At 45.7% G+C, this 24,789-nt stretch overlaps 2 protein-coding genes across 2 annotated transcripts; both read right to left on the reverse strand.

Moving 5' to 3' along the window:
- Positions 1 to 5,672: 5,672 nt before the first annotated feature.
- On the reverse strand, positions 5,673 to 7,560 carry LOC121975921 (polyol transporter 5-like). The gene is made up of 2 exons (XM_042527855.1): positions 7,348 to 7,560; positions 5,673 to 7,243 (listed from the first exon to the last, which is right to left on the reverse strand). The coding sequence occupies exons 1-2, from the start codon at positions 7,481 to 7,483 to the stop codon at positions 5,823 to 5,825; spliced, it is 1,557 nt and encodes a 518-aa protein (XP_042383789.1). The 5' UTR covers positions 7,484 to 7,560; the 3' UTR covers positions 5,673 to 5,822.
- Positions 7,561 to 17,590: 10,030 nt separating this feature from the next.
- On the reverse strand, positions 17,591 to 19,208 carry LOC121978506 (protein transport protein sec31-like). The gene is made up of 2 exons (XM_042530844.1): positions 18,884 to 19,208; positions 17,591 to 18,429 (listed from the first exon to the last, which is right to left on the reverse strand). The coding sequence occupies exons 1-2, from the start codon at positions 19,206 to 19,208 to the stop codon at positions 17,591 to 17,593; spliced, it is 1,164 nt and encodes a 387-aa protein (XP_042386778.1).
- Positions 19,209 to 24,789: the final 5,581 nt, after the last annotated feature.

The following is a 24,789-nucleotide window of genomic DNA, read 5'->3' on the forward strand; positions in this document are numbered from 1 at the left end:
AAAAATATAATTAAAATTTTATTTTCCGCCCCATCATCATTTTATTTCAGCCCATATAACCCCATAGTAATTTTATTTCAGTTCTTATTTTTCTCTTTTGAATTCTTGAATGGTTGCTTGTTAAAAATTTTAATTAAACCTAAATTTCTCCTTATTTGCTGCTTCACGTCACTATGTGTATTGCTTTATCTGCTGCACGTGGAGATCGCGCCGCCACCTTCCTTGTCCCTCCTCACATACATCTAGCCACGACTTGACTAGCACAACTGCAGCAAACTTTCTCCCTATTAGCACGCTATATCTGTGGGACATTGTCGCAGCCACTGCCTCCAATCCTGTCGTCGCTACCTTCCTCCCTGACCACCATGACATCACATTCATTGCTATCTCTATTAATAGTCTTGTCCTCGCTACTCTCCCTACCACAAGCGATGTCGACTTCACCCCATTGTCACAACTTGGCTGCGACCACCATCGCTAGAATACCAATGTCGTTGATCAACCCCAGGTAATTTTAAATCTAGGTTATGCCCTTGCTACTTGAGGTCATCACCTAGGTGTAGCTGGGCATCCACACCAAGCCCATCAGTCTGCTCAACGTCAATTGCTAGTTTGACTCATTTTGGCACTCCTCGACAAGGTGGTGGCAGACGACTTCATTGGGCCTCTTCTTTGTCTGCGCTGACGAAGCGGTGGGCAAACTCGCCTCAGAGTGGCAATCGTCGGGGGTATAATTCTCATTAATTAGCTGTAAAAAAAAAGAATTATCTAACACTAATGTGTCAAACCAAATTAATATTATGCCTTAATACTAATTTAGTTTGGATAATTCTCTTTTAAGTTGCATGCTACAACAGAATTAGGGATGAGAATAGGTTGGGTTTGGGTTAGGTTTCGTCAATTCTAGAACTCACCCTCTGAGAAAAAAAATAAACCCAGCCCCGCCTCGCCTACTTTTTCAACCTGCCACGCTTCGACCTCGCTCAAAACCCGACGGGTTTATATATATATATATATATATATATAAAAGATTAGTATTATTATTATATATTATATATATGTCGGGCGGATTCGGGCCAGATTATTTGAAATTTGTAACCCGCCTCGAACTTGTTTCTAAACCCGGTCAACGGGTTTAGACCCGTCCTGTAACCCGCTCGGCGAGGTTTAAACCTGCCCCGAACTGGACAGGTTTAATACGAGGTCAGGTTTAAACCCAACCCATTGCCATCCTAAGCAGAATCCATCAATAAACAAAAACTGTAATTGTTACCCATTTCCGGTGAAGGGAATCAATCACCTTTTTGGATTAAGAACGGTTGGAAATGTGAATGGAAATAAAAATGTGGATGGAGAGCATTCTATTGCCAATGAGAACTTTAGTTCTATATTAAAAATTTTAATGCAAGGTTGTTGATTTATATTATATCACAAGTATTATAGTTGTCAATAAATACATGAGAATAGACTTTCTCTCATGTGTGGGCCCGTAAGGGGTGTAAATCCAGAGTCTGATTTATATTGAATCATGTTGACTTGTGTGTGAGCACGGCCTGCACGCATTGAATGTCAGACTAGTCAGGACAAAATTTTTCCAAGTAGAACAACTAACATTTTGCCACATCACAAGTGCATAAAGGATGTATTAAGTGATGTGATGTTAGTAGGGGTACTCGGGTGAAACAGCCGACTACAACTTACATTTCAATCTAGACGATAATGGCCTTTAATCAGTCATTTAACGTAGCCAAATGGGAGACACTCCTATATAAGGAGGCTAGATTTTAAGTAAAAGGCAAAAAGCAAGTAAAGATTTTCTTTGACATTCATTCCTCCAAATCTTCGCTCTGCCATGCATTTTTGCTTAATTGTTTACCTGTACAACAATCAAATATTTTCTCAGTTTACCATGGACAACCAGTGCTTGATTGTGTACCTAATTCTGTCATTGTATCCTATGAAACAGATTTCCATCGTAACCTCGAAGCATAGTCAAAGAAGGACAAATCTGTTTTAATTAAGGATACTATATCACATAGGCCTCACTCTTTTTGTCAGCTCGAACTTGGCAGGAGTTCTTGGTACTTGATAGGAGTACTCGTTATTTGGCCTTAACACTCGGGTACGCGAGAAACGACACTTTGTGACTTGGTCTGGACATCTCGGCTTAAGGTCTCGGACATCTCGGCTTAAGGTCTCGGACATCTCGGCCTTAGCACTCGGGTAACTCAGCCAACTCGACACTCGGATAACTCAACAACTCGGCAATACAAGGTAGCCCAGTAGCCATCCAAGCAGCTCATCCTTTCCTACTTGATAATATGAGATTATCTGCTCATGTCACTCTCCTTGTAATTTAATTAAATTTCAATTTTGCTTATCCAAGTTGAATTTAAATTTAAATTCAGCAATTTCTCCCCTATAAATTTAAATTTAAATTTGACGGGGTTTAAACCCACCCCGAACGGGACGGATTTAATACGAGACCGGGTTTAAACCCAACCCATTGCCATTCTTAAGCAAAATCCATCAATAAACAAAAACGGTAACTGTTACCCATTTTCGGTGCAAGGGAATCAATAACCTTTTTGGATTAAGAATGGTTGGAAATGTGAATGGAAATAAAAATGTGGATGGAGAGCATTCTATTGCCTAGGAGAACTTTAGCTCTATATTAAAAATTTTAATGCAAGGTTGTTGATTTATATTATATCACAAGTATTATAGTTGTGAATAAATATATGGGAATAGGTTTTCTCTCATGTGTGGGCCCATAAGGGGTGCAAATTTAGGGTCTGGATTTATATTGAACCATGTTGACTTGTGTGCGAGCACGATCTACACGCATTGAATGTCAGATCAATCAGGATAAAATTTGTCTAAATAGAACAACTAACATTTTGCCACATCACAAGTGCATAAAGGATGTATTAAGTGACATGATGTTAGTGGGGTACCCAGGTGAAACAACCGACTACAACTTACATTTCAATCTGGATGATAATGGCCTTTAATCGGCCATTTAACATAGCCAAATGGGAGACACTCCTATATAAGGAGGCTAAATCTTAAGAAAAAGGCAAAAAGCAAGCAAAGATTTTCTTTGACATTCATTCCTCCAAATCTTCTTTCTGCCATCCATTTTTGCTTAATTGTTTATTTGTACAACAATCAAATATTTTCTCAGTTTACCACGAACAACCAGTGCTTGATTGTATACCTAGTTTTGTCATTGTATCCTATGAAACAGACTTCCATCATAATCTCGAAACACAATCAAAGGAGGATAAATCTGTTTTAAAGATATTATATCACATAGGCCTCACTCTTTTTGCTAGCTCGAACTTGGCCGGAGTTCTTGGTACTTACTAGGAGTACTCGTTATTTGGCCTTAACACTCGGGTACTCGGTCACGACACTTTGTGACTTGGTCTGGACATCTTAGCCTTAGGTCTCGGACATCTCAGCCTTAGCACTCGGGTGACTCAGCCAACTCGACACTCGGATAACTCAACAACTCGGTAATATAAGGCAGCCTAGTAGTCATCCAAGCAGCTCATCCTTTCTTATTTGGTAGCTTGAAATTATCTGCTCATGTCACTCTCCCTGTAATTTAATTAAATTTCAATTTGCTTATCCAAGTTGAATTTAAATTTAAATTCAGCAATTTCTCCCCTATAATCTCTTGGCAAATCATCTTTATTGTGGAAGATTGGCTAACAAGAACATCCATTTCTTTGATTTTATGTTCCAGTCAATATCGTTTCTCGCAAAACATTCACTTATATTTGCAGATGATCACAAGAACTGAATGCAGAATTGGCTTTGGATTTAATCTTGCATTAAATTCTGCAAAAAGTGAAACCTGTCACTTTGATAGTTTTCCATGACTGCCCCCACACTATTAGAAACTGAAACTAGCCAATAATTCCTAGGTGGAGATGTTTCACGAAGGAACCATAAGATCGAAGCCATGTGGCCACAATTGCATGATCGTTCCTGAATTGTGGAATAAATACATATCTTTTTTTGTGAACCTTGCGTCCATTTGTGGCAGTTAATAGTCTACCCGATCATCATCTTCTCTTGGCCTGAATCCGTTGTGGCAATCGTTGAGGCGACGCCACAACTAGTATGTGGTTCCATTCGATTCCCAGATTATATATGCAAGTCGTGTGGTGGTGTGGTTAACCTGTCAAAGAAAGTGATGGCTGAACAAGTGGTCCGCCATTTTTGAAGACACTGACTCTCAAGAGTGGCTTGAACGGGGGCAATGACTAATCGGATCAATTCTCATGCTTCAGAGCCCTCCACTTCAAAGTATGTTTTTCTCAATGTGTATTAATTTGATATCTCGAAGCTACCAGCTGATAGTGATGAGTCAGTATGAGTCTTTTGTGAGAGCATTATAGGAACTGACTGAGAAGCTCAACCAATCTCTGGGTGCTGCATCATCGATCTCCAACATATTTGAATTTGAGAAATTGTTGATATAAAGCTTTAATTTTTGATAATCTTATTACTAAAATAGTCTTATTTATACTATTATCTAAAATAATAATGAAAAGATTAAATAAGGTATGCCATCATAATAATTATAAACATAGTAATATAATAAATTTGGAAATATTATTTTTCCTAATTTATTCATATATTGTGTGCCAAATATAATAAATATCAATTGATTGAAATCAATTAGAGATTATTTTCATTATTGTCATTACCCCCGATAAACTTAACAGAAGTGTCTAAACGTTGAGTTTGAGTGCTAACTTGGTGAAACGTTGTCTAGATAATGACTTGGTAAATATATCAGTAATTTGATTTTCCATAGAGATATAATAAACTGAAAGTTGTCGAGTTGTTACACGCTCGCGAACAAAATGGAAATAAATTTCTACATGCTTGGTACGAGCATGAAAAACAGGATTTGCCACAAGATAAGTTGCTCCAATATTATCACACCACATTTTAGGCGTAGCAGTTGGGAAAAAGTGTAATTCCAAAATAAGAGATTGTAGCCAAATAACTTCTGACGTTGCATTAGCGATAACTTTATCTTCAGCTTCAGTACTTAAGTGAGAGACTCTAGGTTGATTTTTTGAAAGCTAAGAAATAAGATTTCGTCCAAGAAATATAGAATATCCATTAGTAGAATGTCTATCTTCGGAAGATCCAATCAAATATGTATCATTGTAGACAATCAACTCTCACGAACACTGACGATATAAAAAAAGATCATGTAGAATAGTACCTTTGAGATATCGAAGAATTCTCTTAACACCTTCCCAATGATGTTTAGAAGGAGTATGCATAAATTGACAAATACGATTCAGAACGAAAGTAATATCGAGTCGTGTAATTGAAGCATATTGTAGGGCACTAACAATACTACAGTAGATCTGGGGTCAGATATTCAAGAGGAGGATGAATGTGCAATGAAACCATCCTCAATGATTAGAATGGAGATAGAATGTATACCATCCATTTTATCTCGTTGTAAAAATCTAACAATATGTTTACTTATTTTTCTTAGTTGATTCATATCGATTGTCAAATATAATAAATTTTAGTTGACTGAAATTAATTAAAAATTATTTACATTATTATTAATTATGTGACGAAATGGTCTCGCAGTGTTAATTTATATTGAATTATATAATATACAATAGTTGCTTTTAACTTTGTTATTTTCAAATCCTAATATCTCCGTGTTAACATGCATTGAACTGCAAAGCTTCCTGTTTGCTGGCATAGTGTTTACTGTTTACAGCGAGTAATTAAAAGTTGATTGATAAATTGCGCCCTTGTGTTTTCTATTACTAATTACCGCCGTTCACCATTTCGACTCCGGTGGTTTCTTCCTTCTCCGGCGACGCCGTTTTCTTTTGCTCCCCGAAGAGCTCCTGCATCTCCTCCAGCGTCCTGCCCCGAGTCTCCGGCAAGAACGTGAAGAAGAACACCCATGCCACCGTGGCGATTCCGGAGTACAAGAAGAAGCTGCCTCCAAGCGTGATGGCATGGGAGAGAGAGAGGAAGGTCATGGTGATGACGCCGCTGGTGACCCGGTTCACGGCCACCCCGATGGCGGCTCCCAGCGCCCGCAGGCGCAGAGGGAAGACCTCCGAGCTGTACACCCACGTGATGGGCCCCGCGCCGATGGAGAAAAACGCCACGTAGGCCAGCGTGGAGCTGATGCTGAGCGCCACCGCCCACTGTAGCTGGTGCCCGCCAACGCCGTGCCTGTCTACCGCCGTCAGTCCGATCCCCAGCGCCGCCAGCGACACGATCATCCCTGCGAAGCTCCCGAGCAGCAGCGGCCGCCTCCCCACGCGGTCTACGAAGAAGGTTGCCACCAGGATGAAGAGAGTCTTGGTGAACCCCACCGCCACCGTCGTCCCCAGCTGCGCGTTGTCAGACTTGAGCCCCGCCGCCTCGAACACCCGGGGACTGTACAGCACCACCGAGTCGATCCCCGAGGCCTGCTGGAAGAAATGGATCCCCAGGGCGGCGATCAGCACACGGCGCACCGACGGCCTCGGCCGCAGCAGCAGCTCCCTCCAGACTCCCGTGTTGTCTCTGTTCTTCGCGGGGAGCGCCACCACGTCTTCGTCGCAGTCTTCCGGGATTCCGGCGGCCCGCTTGATGTCGGCGAGACGGAGCCGCGCTTCCTCCGGCGAGTCGCAGGTCTTATCGAGAACCTCCTTGGCGTCGCCGAGGCGGCCGCGCATGACGAGCCACCGCGGCGACTCCGGCATGGCGAGCACGCCGACGCCGAGAAAAACCGCCGGGATGGCACCAACGCCGAGCATGAATCGCCACCCGAGGGACTGCCGGAGATGGGAGAAGGCGTAGTTGGAGATGTAGCCTAGGAGGATGCCGGAGTTGATGAAGACCTCCGGGAAGGAAGTGAGGAAGCCGCGGCAGGAGGCAGGGGCGACTTCGGCTGTGTAGGTGGGGGCGATCATAAGCGCATATCCAACGCCGATGCCGGCGACGAAGCGGCCGAACATGAGAAAAGCATAATTCATGGCGAAGCCCATGAGCAGCGCCCCAACGAAGAAGATGGCAGCGGCGAGGACAATGGTGTACCGACGGCCTATCTTGTCGGAGGTGAATCCGGCGGCGAAGGAACCGACGAGAGAGTAGAGATTAAGGATGCCGAGGAGAATCTCCACCTGCGTGTCGTTGATGTGAAGCTCATTCTGTATGTACTTTTGAGCTCCGCTCATCACTCCGATATCTGATTCAATCCCCAAACCGAAACATTAGATCACAAACAAGAATCAAAGCCGAAGACAAATTTAAACAGAAATCATCCATGATCAACCACATGGACGTACGTACCGTAGCCCAACAGGATGGATGCCAAGGAGGCCAGCATGGTGCAGCCCATGGCGTACATGTTGCGGCCTTGCTTCGGCGGCGCCACCATCTTCTCCACCGACGAGAACTGCTCTCCACCCTCTTTCTTTTCCCCCATACTCGTTGAGAAATTAAGAGAAAGGAGATACCTTAATTAATTTCCTAGTCTCTAGGAAGCGTGGTGGAGTGGAGCGGAACGGGGTGAGCTGCGTTTAAATAGAAGAAAAAGGGTTGAAAAATATTATTCAATTTTCCTTACATATTTCTTATTTGTTTGTTTTCCGCATCCATAAGCCACACGTACCTACCGTCGTTGTTCGTTTATCCTTAATCCAATTATCTCGATCTTAATTATCTTTGTTAAAGATAAAGCTTGTCTCTTACTGCTGATCATCTAGAATTAATTAGCACTGCACTACCTGCTACTCTGTCTTCACCCGAATTATTATTGAAGCCCATGCCTTCTGCTCATCGGGTCATGGCTTCCCGCCTTCCCCATGCGCTGCAGCACCAGCAGCAAACAACAGCTGTGTGTACCTCTTTCATTTGATTATAAATGCCGACTAAGCGTTAGTGGCTAGTAAAACTCGATTTAAGTTAAATAATCGATTAGGTAATTTTATATTAATTTGATTTGTTTAATTATGTGGTAAATTTTGATACGTTGAATTTGTAAAAAAAAAAAAATAATAATTCGGTCATTTCGATTTTATCCGGTAGTTGTGTAAAGGTTGACCACGTGCGCTGACTTGGACGCCGACGGTGGACTGGGATCGCGCTGTCTCCTTCGCGTCGTAATTGAGTCCTGTTGTGCTGTACTGTAGAGAGGCGCAACTATGTGAAATGCAAGTGGCTGACGGCTACTTGCTTTGACTTGTAACCCGGAGAACATGAACGGTCACACTCACAGTCGCATTAGAAAATTAAAGGAAAAAAACAAGGTTGAGTGTGGAAATGGTGCTGGCGTACAACAATATGTTTATACATAAATGTAAGGCGTCTGTCAAAAGGAGTAGTCGATAAAAACAAGGATTTGAGAAGGAAAACCCAAACTTGTCATTAGAATCGAAGTGCTTTAAGATCTATACACGTCTCAGACTTGATCTCTTTCTTCGCCGGACACTTCATCCCAGATGAGCTAGCATTGGCCTCGCCGCTTAATTTAGCCGGATGGTCATAATTGATGCAGTTTTTGTCCTACACAGTGATGAACGCACAGACGCTACCTTAAATTAAAATAATTATCTCGATGATATATATTATATACATATTTTGCCAGCAATAATTGTCAGTTGGTCCAATAAAGGAATTGTTATACTGATCGTACGTATTCAATTGCATGCGTGGATGTGTCACCGAACGGTTGATATATTTAAAGGCAGTATTTGATCGCATGTGTTATCAGTCAAACTGGTGCGAATATTTTGAACTCACGTCGATGTGATTTTCTTGGAGCTTGAAATAAATTAATCCGCTAGGGTTTTTTACTTGGAATTTAGTTTTTTTTTTAATTTCATTGTAGGTGGGTTTTGGAATCCTATAAATTTTATATGTTGGGTCTGGATGGAGATGGGAACGAGATGTGTTATCCCCTTATGAGGAGGTAAGCACGGGTCCACGTGGCTCTTAATCCGGTCAACATAAGCCATGTGGTATGATTAAAACTGGGTCAATATAGAGTCCATATGGCATGTCAGTTGTCGAGTTATTGACCTTTCTTTTTCCTGAGTAGATATGTCGAGTTGAGTCGTTGACCTCCCGACTTCTTGAGCAGTCTGATTTACTAAGCTGACTCAACAGACTCGATCTGCTAAGTCGTTGACCACCTAAATCCTCGATTTGCCAACCTGTCATATGCCAAGGTAAACAGGGGCCATGATCTTTTACTCACTCCCTCGTGATCTCCTCCCCATCTCTTTGTAATCTCTCGGGCACCCCACATTTAAAAAAAGATCAAGTACATGCTCTCTGAAAGAGTCCCTCTCTAGTCTCTCGATCTAAAACTTTACTTCTCTTATTTACTTTGTCTCTTTTTATTAAAACACCATGATAATTTAGATATCAGAGTGATTTTATTAGGACAACTCCGAATAAACACTTTGATACGTGTTATTATGCTCCAGAGTGTATCATAGATGGTAGACACATTACATATCTGATATAATGATCATGAATCGATTCTCAGAAATTGATGACCTGGGATTTATCTTACCATATGCTTATGACTTATGTACTGATACGGTGCGTATTTTGTGGGGTCAATAGGATGATATGGCTCGGAGTCAAGGCCGCAAGAGGGTCAGAAGTCAAGCTGACCTGTAGGATAGGAAGGTCAGAAGTCAAGCCAACGTGGCAGGTCAACAGTCCAGCTGACGGGGAGGTCAAGAAGGTCAGAAGTCAAGCCAACGTGGCAGGTCAACAGTCCAGTTGACGGGGAGGTCAAGAAGGGCAGAAGTCAAGCCAACGTGGCCGGTCAGCAGTCAGGCTGATATGGACAGCAGGGAGGTCAAAAGTCCAGCTTACGTGGCCAAAGTCAAAAGAGAGAATTATAAGAATCAGCCCTGATAGTAAGTAGTAAATGGGCTCGTGGGCCAAGTATAGCTAAGGATGGAAACTACCAACAGTTCTGCTTACAGACCCAGCGTGCAGGTCGGGACGTACATGTCTTGGATAGTCAGACAGGTGAGGGTCGGGAAGCCGACCCAGCATGCAGGTCGGGACGTACATGCCTTGGATAGTCAGACATATAAGGATCGGGAAGTCGACCCAGCGTGCAGGTCGGGATGTACATGCCTTGGATAATCAGACAGATGAGGGTCGGGAACCAGACCCAGCGTACAGGTCGGGACGTACATGCTTTGGATAATAGCAGACAGCAATAGACAGGCGGGTCAGGAACCAGACCCAGGGTGCAGGTCGGAACACCCAAGCCAAAGATCACCGGTCTGGACACAGACCCGGAAGGCAAATCAAAATAGCAGACGACAATGGCAGATCCGGACACAAGCTTAACACAGATCGGGGCATACAAGTCGAAGGCAACAGTATGTAAAAATAGGGCAAGTCCAGATCCCGAATCAGTCAGGGGCTACAGGACAAATCAACCAAGGAATCACAACCGCTTGTCAGAGGGAATAATCGAGGTGTCAGGGAATATGTCATAAGTCGGGGCTCAATACACCTTTGGTTTTGCTGTCAGCCTATTAGGAAGAGCCACGTGTCAACCACCGCCAAACAAAACCTGACAGCCGACATTCCCTGACACCCGTCAGACCCAAGAATCTTCGTTGCAGTATAAAAAGGGATGCCTTGTCCCTTATGCAGGTACGCTCACTCATCATTTCTCACTAGTTTTTACTTTTGTTCATTTCTCTGCGATTTCTGGGGAAAAAGTACTTGACTTGAGCGTCGGAGGGCCTGACCCGGGGACTTTTTCCCTGGTTTTTGGTCTCTAATGACCGGTGGACTCGTCTACGTGTGTGCAGAGCAATAGCGTCATCATCCTGATCGTTTCTCTCTGTGGGCCGCCCGTGCGAACCTTTCTAGGGAGTACCCCGCAGATTCAGCATTTCAACGACTCTCCGTCAACTTTTCGCACAACAAGGCCTGCCTTCATCCGACTCAGCTTCTGGACGGGATCAAATTTGGCGCCATCTGTGGGAACACAACAACCTGTTCCGGAACGTGACGATGGAGCAGTCTGGCCATATTTATGTCACTATGACCGCCGGAGAGTACGAGCTCTTCAAGGAGGCCAAAAGGTTGGCAGCCACCGAGAGACAGGCAACTGTTTCATGACCACGACAAGCCCCTGTTGAAGCTTCCAAGGAGCCCCTCCCTGTTTCAGATCGGGGTTCTAAAAGAAAGCAGCCTGAGGTATTTCCTCAAATTCCTTATCGTGAGCCTGGTGTGGGATATTATCAGCCAGATCCCCAAGGGCAGAGCCTTAAGAAGGAACATCCTCAAGCCTCTATGGCTGAGAGTTCTTTGCCGCGAGATTCAAAGAAGGGGAAGGCTTTTGTCGCACCTGAGGTGTTCCCCGAAGATCCGGACAAGAAAGTACCTTTCTCGGCCAGGATTCTAAATGAAAGACTGCCTAAAGGTTACAGAGCCCCGTCGATCGGAGAGTATGACGGGAGCAAGGACCCGGAAGAGCACTTGCGAAAATTCAAAAATGCAGCCCTGCTGCACCAATATAGCGATGTTGTCAAATGCAGAGTTTTCTTGAACACTTTAGCTAGCTCAGCCTTAAAGTGGTTCGATGGGCTACCTCAAGGGTCCATTACCTGTTTTCTGGACTTCAAAACGGCTTTTCTGCACCGATTTACTAGCAACAAGAAGTATCAGAAGACAGATCATTGTCTTTTCGCTCTGAAGCAGGGGCCGACTGAGCCCCTGAGAAGTTATATCAACCGCTTTAAGCAAGTGACTCAAGATGTCCCCACTGCCACTTCAGAGATTCTGATGAGCGCCTTCTCTCATGGATTGGGAGAGGAAGAATTCTTTAGAGATCTCATCAAAAATCCCGCTCGGAATATTGATGAGATGGTGGAAAAAACTGCTTCCTACATTAAAGTGGAAGAAGCACAAGCAGCTCGGAGGAAAGCTGAAAGCCAACCTCCTTCCACCAACAAGCAAGAAAGAAGGGCGCCTCAACCACCTCCTCAACCTCTAGCGCGAGCCCGGGAGGCCAGACCCGCATTTCACCCGGGGCCAGAAGTCAGACCTGCACCTCAAGTTGCTGTTGTACATGTTCCTCGACCAGGGCCATGGAATAATCGGTATTGTACTTATCATCGGTCATGTACGCATGATACTAATCGTTGCTTTCAGTTCGCTCGAGACTCTAAGCGGGCTGCCGAGATGGGTTTACCTCCGCCCGAGCTAGCTCCTCAGTTGATCAAGATGATGGAGGAACAAAGGGGGGCAGGACAGGCCGGGCAATCTCATCCCGAGCTCGCAGGATCTAGCACTCATCAACCTGGCTGAGGAAAAGAGCTAGAAGGATCACGGGAGGTTGAGAACAGAGGTAATGCAGCTGTCAGAGAGATCGACATGATCTCTGGAGGGCCAACTGACGGAGATTCAGGGAGAGCACGTAAGTCTCATGTTTGGCGCTTGGAGGTTCATGCCGTCGGATGCAGTCATGAGCAAGCTGCTGGCCCTGTTATTAGCTTCGGGCCAGCAGACCTGGAGGGCCTGGAGTTACCTCATGATGATGCTCTCATCATCAAAGCCATCATTGCCAATAGCCGAGTGGCTCGAGTTTTCGTTGATACCGGGAGCTCAGTCAACATTCTATTCAGGACCGCATTCGAAGAAATGCAAATTGATGCTGCTGAACTCCAACCGGTGGCCACATCTCTGTATGGATTTACAGGCAATGAAGTGAAGCCTATGGGTCAGATTAAGCTGGCCATATCTTTGGGCACCGAGCCGTTGGTGCGCACCAGGAGGAGCACTTTTATAGTGGTGGACTCCCCTTCTTCCTATAATGCCATCCTCGGAAGGCCCGCCTTGCATGAATTTAAGGCTGCTGTCTCGACCTTCCATCAAAAAATCAAGTTTCCTGTGGGTGAGCAGGTCGGGAAAGTTAAAGGAGAACAGAAGGTTTCTCGGCGGTGCTACATTGACATAGTCCGAGTTGAGGCTCGGAAAAATCAAAGGATGCAAGATGGGGGTGTTCATGTTGTTCAAGAGGAACCTCTGCCTATAGCTGAAGAACTCATCCCTTGGGAAGAAGTACAACTACACACCAAGCGACCTGAAAGTTTGACCCGGGTGGTAAGCGACCTTCCTTCTCCCCTCAAAGAAGAATTAATTCAGTGTTTGATCTGCAACCGGGATGTCTTTGCCTGGTCTACTGAAGAGCTACCCGAGGTTAAGCCGGAAGTGGCTGAGCACAAGCTACATTTATTACCAGATTCCCGACCTGTAAAGCAAAAGAAAAGGAATTTCTCAGCCGACCAGAATAAAATAATAAGAGCCGAGGTGGATCAGCTCAAGAAGGCAGGACATGTTCGGGAGGTTCAGTTCTCATCCTGGCTCTCCAATGTAGTCTCGGTAAAGAAGCCCAACAATAAGTGGAGAGTATGTATAGACTTCCGGGATCTCAATCGGGCCAACCCTAAAGACTACTATCCTCTGCTCCGGATTGATCAAATGGTGGACTCCACGGCCGACTGCGAGAGAATATGTATGCTGAACGCCTACCAGGGGTATCATCAGATACCTCTATCAAGGGAAGATCAAGAAAAGGTTAGCTTTATTATGGCTGACGGTACTTTCTGTTACACTGTCATGCCCTTTGGTCTCAGGAATGCCGGAGCCACATACCAACGAATGATGGATAAAATCTTCCGGGAGTAGATCGGGCGAAATGTGGAGGTCTATATAGATGATATGCTCATCAAATCCCCGCTGGCCGAAAACTTGATCAAAGATGTGGAGGAAACACGCAGGACTCTCCGGCAGTATGGGCTGAAACTCAATCCCTTGAAATGCTTATTTGGAGCTAAAGAAGAAAAATTCTTGGGTTACCTGGTGACTGAGCGAGGAATAGAAGTCAATCCTGAAAAGGTTCAAGTGCTTAAGGATATGCAGCCTCCTCAGAATTTAAAAGAAACCCAGAAGTTGGTTGGCAGAATAACAGCCCTGTCAAGATTCATTTCCAGATCTGCAGACCGAGCTGCTCCTTTTTTCAAGGTACTAAGGAAGGCCTCCAAATTCCAATGGGATGAAGAATGCACTAGAGCTTTTGAAGAACTGAAGAAGTATCTGGAAACTCTCCCATCCCTATTTAAGCCAGTTGTAGGTGAGCCCTTATGGGTCTATTTGTCGGCCACCCCTAAGGCTGTAGGGGCCGTGCTCGTAAAAGAACATGATAGTGTACAACGGCCAGTGTATTTCTTCAGCCATTTATTAAAAGGAGCCGAGTCCCGATACACGGCTCTCGAAAAGTTGGTTTATGGATTGGTCCTTATGGCTTGACGGTTAAGACCCTATTTCTTGTCGCATCCTATCACCGTCCTAACCAACAGCATTATGGGAAGAGCATTAACTAATGTAGAAGTTACAGGTCGGCTTATCAAATAGGCCACAGAGTTGGGAGAATATGACATACAGTACCAACCGCGCACCGCTATTAAGGCACAGGCCTTAGCAGATTTCCTAACTGAGGTGCATCAAACCAACTCTGAAGAAACATGGAAGATCTATGTGGATAAGTCTGCTAATCATCAGGGAAGCGGGGTTGGAGTCTTGGTAATATCTCCTCAAGGAGATATACTCCAACTGGCGGTTCGATCAAATTTTTGAGCCACGAACAATGAAGCAGAGTATGAGGCTTTGTTGGCCGGACTGCAGGCAGCCCGGCATGTAGGGGCCGCCCGGGTGATCATTTATTCAGATTCGTAGCTGGTAACTCAGCAGGTGAATGGTAACTTTATGATAAATTGTGACAAATTACAAGTATATCAAGAAGCATATGAATAGATGAAAGGGAAATTCACAGAAGTCATCGTGACCAAAATTCCCAGGTCAGATAATGAAAGAGCAGATGAGCTAGCAAAGATGGCCAGTTCCCTAATCACTTGGGTGCTGGATCGGTCAACGGCACAAACTTTTCTGATAGCCCAGATAGATTTGCAAAACAATGCAGAAGCAACTATCGATTGGCAGGCACCCATGATCAGTTATCTCAGGCAGGGTATCTTACCCACCGATCCAAAAGAGTCACGGCTGATTAGGAAGCAAGCGCATGCTTATGTAATGATTGGAGATCAGCTCTACAAGAGGTCCTTTTCTCGACCTTTACTCAAATGCTTGGGGGTAGAGGAAGCAGATCAAGCCTTGCGAGAAATACACCTGGGATGTTGTGGCAATCATGTAGGTGGTCGGACGTTATCTCGCAAGGTGCTCCTGGCCGGGTATTTCTGGCCTACTTTACAGAGGGATGCTCACAACTTGGGTGAACACATGCTTGTCTTGCTAGAAACATCAAAACTTGACACATCGACCTACGACCCTGTTGAGAACGTCTATAGTTTCCTGTCCTTTTGATCAATGGGGCATGGATATCGTGGGACCATTTCCGATGGCGCCAGGTGAGAGGTGTTTCTTATTAGTGGCAGTGGACTATTTCTCTAAATGGGTAGAAGCAGAAGCCTTGGCTCGAATCACAGAAGATGCCGTCATTCAATTCCTATGGAAGAACATTCTTTGCAGATTTGGTATTCCTCACAAGCTGGTGACTGACAATGGAAGGCAATTTCAAAGACAAAGAATCCAGGCCTGGTGCAAGGGATTTGGCATAACGCAAGATTTCACTTCAGTAGCCTATCCGCAAAGCAATGGTCATACCGAGGTAATCAATAGAGAAATAGTACGAGGTCTGAAGGTCAAGCTAGATCATGTCGGAGGCAATTGGGTGGAAGAGCTACCAAACATTCTGTGGGTCTATCGTACAACACCTCGGGAAAGCACAGGTCTGACATCATTCCACTTGGTTTATGGCAATGAAGCAGTGGTACCCATAGAAATTGGAGTGCCATCAATTAGAAGGACATTATATGATGAAGAAAACACAGAACGAAGGTTGGCTGAGCTAGATCTTATTAGCGACACCCGGCACCTAACGGTGGCTCGGCTGGAGGCCTATCGATAAAGAATGAGACAAAACTATAACAGAAGAGTAATTCCTTGGTTCTTTGGAGAAGGAGATCTGGTCTGGAAGCAAATCAAGCCAGTGGGGGACGTGACTAAGGTAGCACCTCAATGGGACGGGCCTTACAAAGTCGTTAAAAAGTTAGCATCCGGAGCTTATTATTTACAAGATGAACGGGGCAAGAGGCTAGATCGACCATGGAGTGCTAATTACCTACGACCTTATCGAGTTTGAAGAAGCAGGTCGAGAAGTGTAAGTTGGGTGATAAGCAGGTCTGTCCCTTATCCAGAAATTAGGATAGTAGACCAGGGAAGAGTAGATCAGGGAAAGCAGAAAAAGACGTGAAAGCAGAAATTATATGTCCTAATACTTTTTGTGAAAAAAGCTAAGCAATTTTAGTAAAAGCAAGCCTTAAAGTGCAAATGAGGAAACAACAAAGTACTTTACAAGAAATTCTCAAGTCATTATATACAAGAAGCCAAAAAATATCATTCGAAAGGAGCAAATATTTCATCCGGTATCTCTTTAAAGATCCAGTCATGGTCTAAAAATTCAGGAGGCGGAAGAGACTTTAAATAGTCTTGCTCGTAAAGTTGTCGCAGAGCCCCCGCCCGCCCCGTAGATAACAGACGTGGAAAAACGATGTCCCACCTGTGCACAAAATTCTGGAGAACGCAGATACAGAGCACGGTTCCGCAAGCAGCGATCGTTCTCTCCCTCTCTGTAAATAGTCAGAGCTGTTGATACGCCTTCTGTGGTGGCCAGAGCCTGAGCTAGTTCATTCCGGGCAGTGGCTAATTCTGTGGCTTGGGAGGTCAACTGGGTCTCCTGAGATTTCAAAAGGGCCTCCTGTGATTTTAACTTTTGGTCTTGATCCTGCGCTAGAGTCTCGACCACACGTAGCTTCTGAGCTAATTGGTCCATAGCTCGTTGATGCTCTAAAACTTTTTGATGTATACTCTGCTGGTGCACAATGTCAACTTGACTTTGCTTTTCCTGGAGATCTTTAAGTTCATGGTTGGCTTGCGCTAGGGATGTTTCCAGACTGTTCTTCTGTCTGGTCAAATCTTCTATCTTTGCCCGCAAAGCATGGCTGGCCTGGGCAGGATCATTCAATTGCAATTCCAGTTCAGCAACTTGGTCTCGCAGCAACTTATTCTGATGATAAATAGCATGGAAGGAATTGTTCACTGCTAGAGACTCCGCACAAGCCTGGGGCATACAGGAAATATCTGATAAGAGAGGGAAAAACAACAGTTTGGAAAGTTTCAAAGTTTACCTTGACATACAACTCTGCGATTTTGTCCATCTGGGCCGGGGGAGGCAAGGAGTCCATATGCTGCATGCTTTCTTCCCATAAAGTGGCCAGACGACCTTTCATCTTGAGGGAGCTGGTGGGAACATCTATTCGGGACCATAACCTCCCCTCAGAAAGGACACTGGTACAATAACTATGATAAGTAAGCTGGGATGGGTCTGAGGGACTCGCGGTTGAGCTACGAGGAGCGGAGGGATCAACGGTTGAGTCAGAAGGAGCTGAAGAAGGCCCCTGAGGAGGTACTACAGGCGGGATAGTTGAAGGGCGTTCTGAGGGGCCAGCTTCATCGCCCTGAGTTTGCTGCGATGTGGAAGGTTGAGCCAACGGGGGTTCGAACTGGTATCAGATGAAATAGGGGGATCATTTACAGGGCTCGGGATTGGAGGTGGAGTCACATGGGGAGGTGGAGGAGAGGCAGCTGCATTTGGAGGAGGAGAAGGGACAGACGACGGGCCTGAGTCGGACACCGGACGAGGGGCTTGGCGCCGACGTCTCTGAGCCAGCGGCTGGTCATCCGAGTCAGAATCATCGGAGGGCGACCGAGCCCTGTGTCTAGAGGGAGAAGGGGCATCCTGGCTCAGGCGTTCATTTGTGACGCGGGCCCGGCGGACAGCTTGGGAAGCCTCTCTGGAAGCTGGGCCGACGAAGGAAACGTTGCCTGTTCCTCCACCAAAGCCCATACGTCTTTCACCAAGACCCAGATCAGGGATATAAGTGGCTCTGGGGGAACTAACCGGTTGGAGGGGTGTCGAAGCAGTAGGCCGAGGTGGACGAGCAGCCCGAGGGCGAGCAGGGGTGGCCGGCCGAGGTGGACGAGCAGCCCGGGGGCGAGTAGGGGCAGTCGGCCGAGGGAGACGTGACATGCGTGGGCGAGTGGGGTGAGCCAAGGAAGCAGGGCGGATACCAGAAGACCCTTGCCGAGTAGGTCGGGGCGGAGGATGGGCCCGGGAAGCCTTGCCGATTGAAGTTGAAGACGAGTGGGGAAGGGCTCTCCTCTGGAGGATAACTCGGCCACGCCTCATTATTTCCATATCGCTTATAGGAAGGGGCTGAACCTCTGAAGCATGGGTTAAGACTTCAGCTGCACAAGATAAAGTGGGAGATTAGTTGCAGTAGAAAAAATAAAGTACTCACAAAGCGATATCAGAAAGGAAAGAGAGGCTCACCCAGGGAGCGAGGCATATCCAGGGTCAGATAACTTAGGCGAAAATAGGACAACAGTTCCTCCGATGATAATAACCGTGTCAAGTTAAGTTGCCAGCCAGACAAGCGAGATGAGGCTTCTAGGTAAGAGGAGTCAAGATGAAATTCCCCTAGTTCAGGAGGGGGAGGGAGTGACTGTTGCCATTGCAAGGGCCACTCCACCTCGTGGGGAAAGATAATGATGAAAAATTTGTTCCTCCAGCTCGGAACAGAAGGAGGCAGGGGCGATAAAAAGGTGGTTCAGAGACGGGGCTGAAAACGGAATGTGCTCTCTTCCTGGAGCCGAAGGGTGAAAAAACAGTGGAATAAGTGGACGGACCAGAATAACGCACACACATCGCATAATACTACAAAGCCATAGAGGATCTTGATGGAGTTGGGTGTTAATTGCCCCAGGGGAATTCGAAAGTAGCGGTATACTTCGGAGAAGAAAGTGTGGATAGGAAGACGAAGGCCCGCTACAAATTGTTCTTTAAAGAATGTGCTAGAGCTAGCAGGGGGATTGAAGTATTGATGTATTCCAGTGGGGATAATCACTTGCACGTTATCCTCCACTCCGTAGGTGTAGCGTAAGTCATCTCGGTCCAACTCATCGAAGGTGGATGAGCCAGGGTAGTGTATCGCCGCCAACGAAGGAAGAAAGGAGGGGGAGGCCATGGAAAAGAGAAACACAAAGAAGAAGGATCGAGCGCAAAACTATCGATGCAAAAGCGGACAGAACAGGAGTAAGAAGAGGTTCAGGCTTAAGGGAGGGGAAAGGGATATGAAACGCTGGAAGTCAAAAGCGAGGAGAATATTTATAATCGCCAAGTAAAGGAATAATTTCGTCAGATTATCATCCGTCGGAGTAAAATAATGAGCGGGAACAGCGATAGCCAAAGGATCTTCCTCGAAAATAACGCCTAGGGGCATATTTGGAAAAGTACTGGCACGAAGTACGAAGAGGTAGACCTCGGGAAAAGATACCAACAGTGGTCTTAGAAAAGTGCCCACGCTTTCCCGAGCTGGGCTTAACTCTTAAATAACTCGGCCTTTGTCTGTGCAGACCTGGATCATGAGGGGCCCCGGTCTGCCCTTAACTCTTAATTTCCTGGTCTTCTTCTATACAGACCTGGATCAGGATGGACCCCCGCCTGTGCGTAACTTTTAATGTCTCGGTCTTCAGTTAACCCGACCTGTAAACGAGGCCAAGGACAGATCAAGGAGCAAGACTAAGACGGGATCAGCAGAGGAAGACTAGGGAGCAGGTCGGGAAAATAGAAGGATCCCTGATCAGGGGTAAATAAGACTTAAAATAAGAGGCCAAAGTACATACAAGGACTTGTGTCGTTACAGACAGACTCCGACAGGCAATATATAGGAATACCAACAATAGATCAACATATTATCATATGATTACTATGATAAGAGAGTCAAGAGCCCGCTATTAAGGAATATCATGAGAAGCACGAACATGCCAAAATGAAGACAAGTCAATAAAGATGTTGGAAAAGAGTTGGTTAAGTACAATTTTACAGCAAGAAGTACAATACATGGTGCTATTTTAGGGATTATTGTCCGCAGGAGCAGGATTATCAGCAGCAGGGTCCGCAAGAGGCTTAGGGAGGCAGGAAGTAGGGTCGGCCGGAGGCTCGGGAAGAAGGAAGAAGTCGTCATCATCCTTGAAAGAAGGGAATGACCCATCAGGAATCTCATTCATGATGCGACCTATATCCAGGAAATCTTCCGAAGGGGCAGCCCGAAGCAAATCCTGTTCAAGCATTTGGCGAGCTCCTCCACCCGCACCACAGCACACCATGAAGTTCATCAGATCACCCATTTTCTTCATGAAGTAAGGAGAGGTAACATAGGCTCGCCTGTAGGCTCTCAGACGACCTACTTCGCCCGCCTGATAATCCGTTAGCTTTGTCTCTGCCTTCTCCTTGTCAGTGTGGGCCAAAGTCAGAGCTTGTTGATTCTGAGAAATGTTCTCTTGCGCTTTCAGAAGATCGGCCTGCATAGATCTAAGAGTCGCTTGGCTGGCCTCCCACTGGCTTTGAAGGTTTCTCTCCCGGTCGGCGCTGGAAGTCAATTGACCCTAGATTTCTGTTATAGTCTTCTGAAGATTCTCCTGGGTTGCCCGCAGACTCACCAACTAAGCATCCTTTTTATCTAGCTCAGCTGCTAGTGTCTGACGCTTCTCCACTTCAGAAGCCAATTCCGACTCCCTTGTTTGAAGAGCTGCTTCCAAAGCCCTTATCTTGTCAAAAGCCGCATGTGAAATATTACGGGCAAACTCGACAGATTCCCCAATCAAGCGAAGATAATGCGCTAAGTCTCTAGGAGTCGGGTTGAGAGGATCATGGGGAGTTAGGGGCAGCTCTATTTCCTCCAGACGAGCCTTCAATACTTCATTTTCCCTCTGTAAGCTACAGGCGTACTGAACGTCACTTAGGTTGGCGGAGCAGGCCTGTGTTAGATATAAGAAGAAAGGTTATAAAGGATTACAACAGAGGAGCATCGAGGTAGAAAGACTTACAGCAACCATCTGACAAGCCGCTTGATCTAGCCCCCCCCATTGGAGGATTCTTCCAAAACTTGCAATTGCCAGAGCGCCAGGAGGCCGCTAAGTCTCCCTCTAACTCGACCAAAGCAATAAGGGGAGGATCCCCTTCATCAATTTCTGCGGCGACCCCTGAGCCTGCGGAGGAAGGCACGCGCCAAAAATCAGTAAAGGAATATTTCTTGTGAGTTTTCCTCTGGGATCTAGAAGTAGACACGGGAACATCTATGGGAAGGGAGGCAGATGGAGTTGCAGAGCTCCCGGGCTGGTCCACTAAAGGTAAGGGTGGCTGACCAGGAGAAGAAGCTTGTGCTGGAAAAGAAGCCTGCTCGGGAGTTATAATTCGACTGGGAGCCGAGACTGATAAGTGCGGTGACTTGTCGCAAACTTTAGGCTCCATATTAATCTCCCGAGCGGGAGTAGCAGTCTTTGTTTCCAGAGAACAAAGGGCAGCAGAAGAGCGATGGCTGGAAGGGATAGGTGGAGGTGACGCTTGAATAGCTGGAGTCACTCTCTTCCTCTTGCGCTGAAGTTTCAGGCGCTCAGCTGGTCGGGGGGATGTCGCTCGCCTTTCCTCGACCTGCTCTTCAACGGCCTCCTCGACCTGTTCTCCAGCGGCTTCCTCAGTCTGCCTTACCGTGGACAGATCAGCCTGTTCTACAGCGACCGAGTCTTCCGCTGAAGCCACATCCAAGGGAAGGGCCGAAGAAGTTCCCTCCTGGGTCGTCGCCGGCGGAATAGGTGGTGGAGCGGAAGGAGCAGATTGCGAAGCAAAAGGGCTAGATCGGGAGAAAGCTACCACACCTTGTTTAAGCTCCTCACTTAAATTTTTCAAATAAGCAGTAGACCGGCGCTTAACATCAAAGGCGTATGCTCGGAACATGGCAGCTTCTGCGATAAGGAAGAGGGATACCTCAGTTAGCGAATAGTAGTTGAAAGGAAAACGAGGTCTTACCAAACGGAGCCCCGATGTCCTTCTGAACAGGGCTAATCCCAAACAAATATAGAAAGCCTTCCAACAATAATATAGAAAAGTTAACGAGCACGCCTTGAGGTGCTTCTGAAGCAGGGATGCAAGAATGCTGGTGTTGATGTACAGGGAGATCAGAAGGTAGGTCAGGGCGCCACTGTGTGGGCCCGACCAGCGGCTTAGGTAGTCTGACAAAGAAGAAATGAGATTTCCACCCCTTGTTCGAAGAAGGCATGTCCGAAAAAAACTTGTAGTCAGGCCTAGCCTGTACCATAAACACTCCTGGCTCTGAGCGTTTGAAGGAATAGAAGTGGTGAAAGAGATGAACAGTCAAGGGAAGTTGGTATACGCGACAAAGAATAACGGTGCCGCAAACCGCCCTAAAGAAGTTAGGAGCAAACTGAGAGATGCAAATGCCAAAGTATTCACTTAGGGAATAAATGAATGGATGAATGGGGAAACGAAGGCCTCCTAAAATCTGGTCTCTAAAAATGGTCACAAAACCTTCTGGAGGGTTAGCAGGATGCTCATGCGGCGTGGGAACTCGGAGTTCATAAGCGTTAGTAAGTTGCAAGTCTGAGCGAATCACGGATAGGTCGTGGTCGTCTATATCCGAAATGAAGCAGGAATACCAAAGAGTGGTCTTACCATCAGCCATTATCAGGGTAAAGAAGGTTGAGGAAGAGATTAGTCGAGGAGGAGAAGAGCGCTAGACGGAGGAGCCTAGAAAAGGAAAGGTGCAGACGCCGGAGAAGTCAAAGCAACAGGAAGAAGGCAGTCAAAACACGCAACGCAATGACTACGGACTGCCTTTAGGGTTTATAAAGGGAGTTCTCCTAGGGAATATCGAAAAGAGATGAGTATCTTTTTGGAGTGAAGCGCTTAAAACCGTCCGATCGCCGAAGAACATACCCTTATGAGGAATCATGTACAAAAAGGAGTGGTGTGGGCGGCGTCATCCTACATAAGCAATAAATGCAGAGGACATGTGTCGACATCCTAGGAGCCATATTAATGATTGACGTGATAAGGAAATTATGATATGAGGCGGGAGTACGGAAATGCTTAATACGCGATTTTCTCGAGAATCGTCGAAGAAAAGTAGCAGGAAAGAAATCTAAATGCAACAAGGCCAAGGCTGAGTAAGATTTTAATATGGTTATCCTCATAACACCACTAATGGTGTATTTTTTGATGAAAACCGTAGTCGAAGCTCTTCAGACAATATCCTGGTCGGGAGATAGACCTGCAGGTCGGCAGCATATATCCTGATCAAGAGATCGAGCCCCTGGTCGGCAACATTCATCTTGGCCAGGAGTTTACTCTTCATGTTTGCAATATATATATATATATATATCTTGGTCGGGATGTGCCTTCCAGGTCGGCTGTCCCAGACTCTCGCCCCAGTGCGAGTTATAAGTGAGCAAGACTCTCACGTCCAACGACATTCCAGGTCGGATGTTCCAGACTCTCGCCCCAGTGCGAGTTATAAGTGAGCAAGGCTCTCACGCCCATTGTCACGCTCCGCAAGTGTACGGAAATGTCGCAAGTAATATAAAAGATTATCGTATCCACAGGGACTGGAATAAGCACTAGGAATGTCTCAATGCGAATTAGCTAAACAACTATCCAATCGTTTCAAATGCAAAGTGAAGGTAAACAAATCTAATATTATAGACCAACAAACAAGAATTTAGTGTTTTGGATTATGATAAAGGGAGATTCTAGGAGTTTCGGTTTCTTTGTAAGATTTCTTGAATGTAAATGGTTCACCACTTCTTATCCCTCAATTGCCTAACACTTGTAGAAAGTTGTCGGTTCTCTCTTGCAATAGATAACCGGCTAAGGACTGAGAAATGTATCTAAATATGATCAATTAGACGTGAACCTACGTTGTCCTTACACAGAAGCGCACCTATTATTATGCATTCCTCGGATATCAACATAGAAGCCCACAACTTATTAATCTATCAAGATACAAGAAACTAATCACAAGATCCATCCTACTCTCTTGAAAATTCCTATTTCCTCTTCAAGATTATCTCTCAAACGTCCTTACACGGGCTTGCACCTGTCACGTGGATCCCTCGGATGATCGAGTGAGAGTTTATCTTTACAAAGTCCACAAGAAATCCAAACAATTAATCAAGAATGAGAATTAAGCACAAACCACCATTAATCATTCAAGATCTAATTGATACAAGCAAGACAATGTCATTGAAACAAGAAAATGGCAAATCCATAAGAGATTACATCAATCCATCATACAAGTACTCCCTTAATCCTAGAATACAAGATCTACTCCATGAATCGAGGAAGAATATCCGAAGAAATGAAGATTACAAGCATTTCTTAAATCCCCAATCCAAGAAACCAAGAAAAGGGGGAAAAAGAAAACTTATCTACGAAGAAGCCTCGTCTTCGGATCCAATCCTCGCTCCGGAGTCGAAATCGTCAAGAACTCCCTTAGAATCGCCCAGAAATCCTCCCAAGAATGGGAGGAAACCACCAAATCTTGCCTTCTCCCAAAGGGGGAGAGATCCCCTTTCAATTCATGAAGGAGGGTTTAAATAGAGGAGGAAATCGGGCGCCACACGGCCCCGTGACACGGCCGTGTGAGATTCACACGGCCATGTCCTCTTCCTTCTCTGCCGAAACTGCACGGCCGTGTGGTGCACACGGCCACCACCTGCTTGGTCTCTGGAAACTTCACACTGCCGTGTAAT

This window comes from Zingiber officinale, chromosome 4B, assembly GCF_018446385.1.
Source record: "Zingiber officinale cultivar Zhangliang chromosome 4B, Zo_v1.1, whole genome shotgun sequence".
Lineage (NCBI taxonomy): Eukaryota > Viridiplantae > Streptophyta > Magnoliopsida > Zingiberales > Zingiberaceae > Zingiber > Zingiber officinale.